Source organism: Nilaparvata lugens, chromosome 12 (genome assembly GCF_014356525.2).
Source record: "Nilaparvata lugens isolate BPH chromosome 12, ASM1435652v1, whole genome shotgun sequence".
NCBI classification, from domain to species: Eukaryota; Metazoa; Arthropoda; class Insecta; order Hemiptera; family Delphacidae; genus Nilaparvata; species Nilaparvata lugens.
In genome coordinates, this window is record NC_052515.1 from 19,011,721 (window position 1) to 19,018,813 (window position 7,093).

Sequence of the window (7,093 nt, forward strand, 5' to 3'; positions counted from 1 at the left end):
AACATTGAATGGTTTCTCGCAGGCTTCACAGTTGGTGGCAGCATTGTGTCTGGCTTTCTCCCTCTCAGTAAGTGGAAGCATCTTTATTTGACAATGATTGATTGCCTCTTCTAGATCTCTCGCATGCATGGTCAGAGTTTTGATGAAGTGTTCAGCTGCATCAGGTCCTCTATAAATGATTGGTTCCTGAGGGATGATGTTGGTGATTGACAGCCACGATGGAAATAAGTTCTTATCTCTAACAAAGTAGAGGTAATAACTCATTGCTGTGTGATGCTGGATCACTCTGGTCGCCTTCCCAATCCATTGCTGCTCCTCCTCGGGCTTCTCCAGTAGACATTCAAAATCTGCATAGGCCACCAATAGTAGTCTAAATCTATTCAAATGTTTCTCAAATTTCATTGTTGTTGGACTTCCATCCTCCTTGAGTTGTGGCATGATGATTCTAGCAGTCTGGTTGTTGGCACAGTACTCCTCATTATCTTTCATCCTCTGCTCCCCATTATTGTTAATGGTGTAGTTTGTAAAGCACCTATGACAAATGATGATGTGGTGCTCTTGTTTAGTGAGTTGAAATGTTACAAGTTTTTAAAAGTTTTTTATGAAACAGTAGTGTCTGTTGAGATCTCCCTCTTCTTCTTCTTCCTTATGAGTGGTGGTGGTGACTTCACTGATGTCCTGAGTGGTGGTAGCTTCACTGGTGTCTTGAGTGATGGTGGCTTCACTACTATCATTGTCATGAAGGAGTAGTAGATTGAAATGATCCTCCTTCATTTCTTTTGCAACACGTCTCTGATAAATTATACACTTGGAATCCATCCAATATATATTAACTGTTACCATCAGATTATCCCTCTTAAAACAGTCAATTTGATTGATGGTGGTGGGGAAAGATGTTCTATTGGAATTGTATTTTTCAACGAGCTGATGATACCTATTGTTAACACGTTCGAGATGTGCTCTGTGCATGTGTTTGGCATAGCCCATTTGAAACATTGCTGATTGCTATTATTGCTGCTATTTTGGCTGGCAGTTCAATGTAGGAAGATCCTCGAAGTGATTTGTGCTTGCTTATGCAGATGAGAAGACCGTTGATGATGAGGAGGCTCCATCTGCTAGAGTTGCCCTTGAACTTGGCCTCTTCCAAAACAGCTTCTTGCATGCCTCCCTGATAGTTCCAGCAAGATTGTTGGTACTGGATATGCAATAGTTTGGAGTCTTGAAGGCTACATTCTGGAATTCTTCCTGCTCTATGTTTTTCTCATCAAGGCGGCTGTGTTGATAATAATAATTATAATGAGTTTCTGTTCTGGTCATAGGTATGGCCACAAGTGAACAAGTCAAGAACATAAGAAATTGTCATAAGACAGGTCAAGATCAAGAATACACGTCAAAACACAAAAAGCAGCAGGAGAAGAAGCAGCAAGACTAATTCAAGAAGTATCCACTCACAGTCTGAGGATCACAATCATAGAATTCCCTCAGATAATAAAAAGAGTTCTCCTGAAAAAAAGCCCTCAGTCTTCTCTTTAAGACCATCTCTGGCTGAGTCCTGGCTGAAACTGGCAGCTTGTTCAAAATTCTAGCTGACTGGTAGATGAGGCTGCTCTGGGTCCTCTCCAATCTACAATATGGCAGGTCCAGCCTCAGCCTGCCTCTGGTGCCATGATCATGCACATCACCTCTGGTAGGCAAAGTACAGACACCGTGGAATGCCTTTATAGCTGACCTGTGAATGTAAAGATTGAATACAGTGAGAATCTTTTTATTCACAAAAAGAGGCTCACAATGTGCTAAAAATTCTGCCCCACAAAGAATCTGAATGGCCTTCTTCTGCACCAGCAGTATATCTTTTACCTCAGAGGCACTACCCCACAAGGTGATGCCATATGCCATCACACTTTGAAAGAAGGCGAAGTAACACATGCAGAGATGGGCCTCTGGTACACATCTTCTCAGGCTCCTGAGCAAAAACAGCACCCTGCTTAACCAACCACAGACTACCTGAATGTGCCCGCCCCAGGAAAGCTTACGGTCCAGAGTGAAGCCAAGGAGCTTCACTGGAGGGAAATCATATAGTACTCCATTCCTGAGGCCAAACACAATTCTTTGGGTCTTCTCTCCATTAAGAAGGAAGAGATTTGCCCAGAACCAGTCTGCAACAGCCCTCTCAGAAGCACACATCTTTCCTCCCAGGTCAGTCATGTCACCACTGATATCCAGCATTGAGATGTCATCAGCATAACACACCACTCTGAAGCATCAGAGGGCCGTCACCAAATCCGTAGGAAGCAAGCTTGGCCAGAAGAATAGCATGGTCCAGGGTGTCAAATGCCTTGCTAAGGTCATAGACTGTGAGCCCAGCAAGGCCTCCCCTCTCAAAACTTGCATGGACCTTGAGAACAATATGTTCAACAGCCTCCACTGTCGACCACAGCCTCCACTCTGAAGCCAACATGTGTACCTGCAAACAGATTATTAAACTCACAAAATTCATAGAGTTGCTCAGCTATCACCATTTCAAATATTTTGGACAAAATTGGCAAAATTAAAATAGGCCTATAATTATTACGGTCACCCCTATCACCCTTCTTGAACACAGGTTGCATTTTGCAATTGCATTTGCCAATTTTAGCTGGTCTGGAAATATGGATTGAGACAGACATATGTTAGTACAATATGTGAGTGGGACAATTATGAGCTCAATAATACTTTTTAAGAAACCACTAGACATGAAGTAAAAGTCATTGCTGGTTGAGATCTTCATTCTGGTTGAGATCCTGAGGATGTCCTCACAGGTCACCTCACACCAAGTGAAGGCTGCCGCTGGTGGTCGCCTGATGTCTTCCAGCAGCTCAAGTGGTGTTTTTGATGCCTCTGGTGATGCCACAATCTGCTCTCGAATCTGCTGGATGGAGTCCACCCAGTGATTATTCAGCTCCTCTGATGATGTGGAACACATTATTAGCAGACTATTCCACCCTCAGGTTCCTAATAATTGCGAAGTATTGCTACAACGCGGACTAGCTACAGTCGGATATGGGTCGGGGTCAGTAGCCGTACTGACAGGTGGAGATACCGGCCTACCTTCTCCCTCTATCCTGATTCTTCCCTCTTCTTTCGCGAGATTTTTACTTTCAGGGAAGAGTGTTACCGTGGCGTTACTGGCGATTCGGCCCTCGGCCTTTGGAATACAGGGTGGTTTTAAGGGAGATTAAGATAACCCTATACAAGGAGACGGATCTGACTATCAGATCCTACCAATAATTCTATTTATAAAGGTAGTACGCAATCTGAACCAACTGCGAATTGACGGCGAGAAGCTGTACCTGCAAGCCGGGATGTGGTTTAGATAATAGGGTGCAGGGTATGAGGTATATGGTATAGGTATAGGGAACAGAGAATCAATAATAAGATTATTATTCTCTACAGCAATAAATATCTGCTCAATAATCCGCAATCTGAGATTGCGCTCTAGCTCTCAGCAAGCGGACCTGCTAGCTAAATACAGTATATCAATTTCAATTACGTGGTAATTAAAATTCAGAGGATGAGGTTTCAGGTGTAGGATTTCTGAATCGCGAGCCTGCAGCTGCGATAGGATTTTCAGCAACTCTGGAACTGCTAAACAGGATTTCCGCACTAGTCTGATGACTGCGCGCCGGTTATTAAGGGCCAATCTGTAACTGCCCTTAAGGGTATGGGAATCACTCTCAATCGTCCGAAACGCTTTTAAATTAATAGTCGGTATGTCGACTATTATGAGAGGATAGAAAAGATTTTTCACAGACACAGTCTGTAGAATAATATCGGGAAGACAACAGTCTGTCGTTGTCAGGGTAGGAAAGGATTTTTCCAGAATTTCCACAAGGAAAATATTGAGTCAGAGACTCCTAATTCAGAAAAGATTTCAATAGACTTTTCCAAGTAATTGCCAGTCTAAGGACTACCACAAGATCGATCTCTAATTTGCAACTGAGATCACGGAAAAATTCGTGAATCCACAGGTAAAGCCAGCAAATAATGTTTGCTATTAAAGAAGACAGGTTTCTAAGAATTAGAAAGGATTTGCGGGTCTGAAAACCCGCGACTAGGACGATCTCGAATCTGGAACTGAGATCAGGAAGGATTTTAACACAGGAAGAATTAAGAGAAAGGATGGGCTATTGTTAAGCGGCTGGGCGGGAAAAGTGGTGCAGATGGAGAGGGCATTAAAAGACGGAGACACTCAGGAGAAAGTTCGAGCTCATCAGCAATTGATGAAGATCTGTGACGAGATACGACCATACGCTAACTCAGACTTCTGCGAGAGGCTCAGGGAGAGGATGAAACTGACGTAGGAATCGCAATCTAGTCATGTGTGCATTATAGTTACCTCAATGTAAACGGAAAATTAAATAGTTTTAGTCAAAATTGTTATAAATCTCATAACCATGTATGAGAGTGAAATGCTCCAAGTGCCAAGTGTACTTATGTTTTAAACAAAAGAACAATTGTTTTCTGAAGTACCACACACAGAAAACAGTGTAAAGGTATCAAATTTGGGTAGATAAAAAGCCCTAACAGAAATAATAATAGGTCTAAAAATAAAGTAATTGGCTAATATCGCCAAGCAGATAATAATCAAGATAAGATAGCATCAGCTTGTTCTGGCTAAATGGTACAAGAACTTAAAAAGGATTTGAAGAAAGTTTACTACTCATAAATATATTATTTATAAAATATTTGAAGATTGAGGTTAGGTAGATGTATTCACAGATCGGTGACCTAGAGATCGATCAAACCGAAGAACGTAGAATCTGACCAAAACCCCTTGGCAGAGCTTTATTGCATTCGGATGGTGTGCAATGTGAAAAAACACCCGTCCACGTGGCTAATTATTAGTTAGCATGGAATTAATATTAATATATATAATATTAACTAGCATGCAAAGAGCATAAATAAAAAACCAAATAAAAATAATTTAATGTATTCAGGAAATAAGAGTTACCAGGCGCATGAATACCTAATAAAATTTGCATGCACCAATAGTAAAACGGCAGTTAATAGGCGGCAACTGTAGGCCAATTCAAAAATATTTATATATATTTATATAATTGTAGTAGATTTTGTGTAAAAATTTGTGTAATCTATGTTATCAATATGGCTCGAATGCAAAGAAATTATTAATCATATAATCTAAGCAATATTTTGGCATTTTTTGTAAGATCTATTTGAATTTAATGGCGGAGGATTGAGATATTTAAATTTTATGCTAATTTGAAAGTCGGAAAGAGGATCTGTAAAACTTGAGAAGGAAGAACCAGCACTCGCCAGCCAGATGCCACCATAAGAGGACCCCAAATATTTTAGAGCGAAGTACCTTATTAATAATTTTGTAAAAATTAAAGTTAAAGTAAATTATTAAATTTCTTAAAAGACTTCGTGATGCTATTGTGAAGCAGAAGTCATTTTTCATTTTAATTAAATTTATAACCCCTTGGAGGAGACGATTCCGGCTACCATATTCCCGGACCACATGGAGTTGGATCGACATCGGCGGCTTACAAGAAGATTTTCGACACGTGAGTGATTTAAATTTGAATTTAGTGATGGGCGCCCTAGTGCTTCGAAATAATCTGATGATCAAAGCTAGCTCGCCGAAAGGGTTATTATAAATTAAGAAATTAATAAGAGTAATACTTGCGCAAGTAAAAATTAGTATTAAAGGTATTTAATTGAAAGAAAAATATAGATCAATATTTTAGAAATTTCTATTTAATCAAAGAAGTACGAAATCTAGGCTATCAAACGTATGCATACAATATTTAATTTTTGCAATACAATTTGCGATAATTTATCATAGTTCTAATTCACTAGATGAATGGCTCTACCTATTCCGTCAGGTGCCGAATCTTGCACCCTGAGATAAAAATATATATTCGATACAAATAAATCTACTAAATACTAGAGATTTTAATATATAGATATATTTGGATTATTAGTGGCTAATTTATCAAGCTGATCTTAGAGCACATATTTATGATTGAATTATCCAAGCCGACAAGTATTAGCAAGTACATGTCACAGCTACATGCCAAAGAATGCATATGATTTCAAGATAAAGGCACATGGTAATGATTCGTGCCATAAATCTAGAATATAAAGTTAGCCTGTGATATTTTTATTGATTTCAAATATTGTTCTATTTTTATATTATATTTTTTATCGCTCTATATATATTTTTTGCCTCGACTGATCTTTGCATTATTTGTGTAATATATGTGTAAAATTTTCATGGTGTGCAATTTATTTTATATTCCTCATCTCTATAGTATAAGTATCATTTATATATATATATTTATTATTATTGAATTACAAGAGTTATTGGAGAAGCCCATATCTAGGCCTATCAAGATTTTTTAAGACTGAATACTATTAGAAAACCACGCCCTAATTATATTAAATCTCATGCTTTACCGACTGATGCCAAGCAGGAGGCTAATCGTTATTTTATATAAAGAATAACGTGACACAAAGACATGTCGTGCCAACGTGGGACTGATGATGAGAGCCAAGCTCATTGAATAATTACTTGAAATTAGGTCAATAACCATAGTGAAAATTATAGATAACTTATACGAGTTGTGAGGAAAACTGGCGAAGGAATATTTGTATTACTTTTTGGGGAAACAAGAGCTTTAAATAGAGAGAAATTATATGTTTTAAAGAAAATTTTATATTATTAGTACTGTGAAAAATTACATGTTTATAGAGAGAGATTATATTTTATAAGCCTAAACTGCTATTACTTTCTAGTCAAAAATATATTAGGTGTTTAAGCCGGTTGGAAAATAAGTCGCAGCCTGTAAACTAGCCAAGAATAAATCAACAAAACATTGAGGGCGCTAGAGCATTGTAAAAAACTTAAGTATAAATACCTGGTTGTAAGAGTATCCAAACACTTTACACATCACTGTTCACTGTAAGTCCCGGTTGTGTCTCTTTTTTAAGCATTTTCGCTTATCATTTTTATCACTGTTTAATTAGCATTTATCACATTTGACATAATGAATCACACTCCCGCAAACTCTGAAGTTTCATATATGTACGG

General features: G+C 38.5%; 1 protein-coding gene across 1 annotated transcript in view; it reads right to left on the reverse strand.

Moving 5' to 3' along the window:
- Positions 1 to 2,205, reverse strand: part of LOC111064061 (esterase FE4) — a 153,995-nt gene extending 151,790 nt beyond the window's left edge. Inside the window, exon 1 of the mRNA XM_039439473.1 lies at positions 1,730 to 2,205. Coding sequence (XP_039295407.1) covers positions 1,730 to 2,205 — 476 coding nt within the window. The remainder of the gene's footprint in view (positions 1 to 1,729) is intronic.
- Positions 2,206 to 7,093: the final 4,888 nt, after the last annotated feature.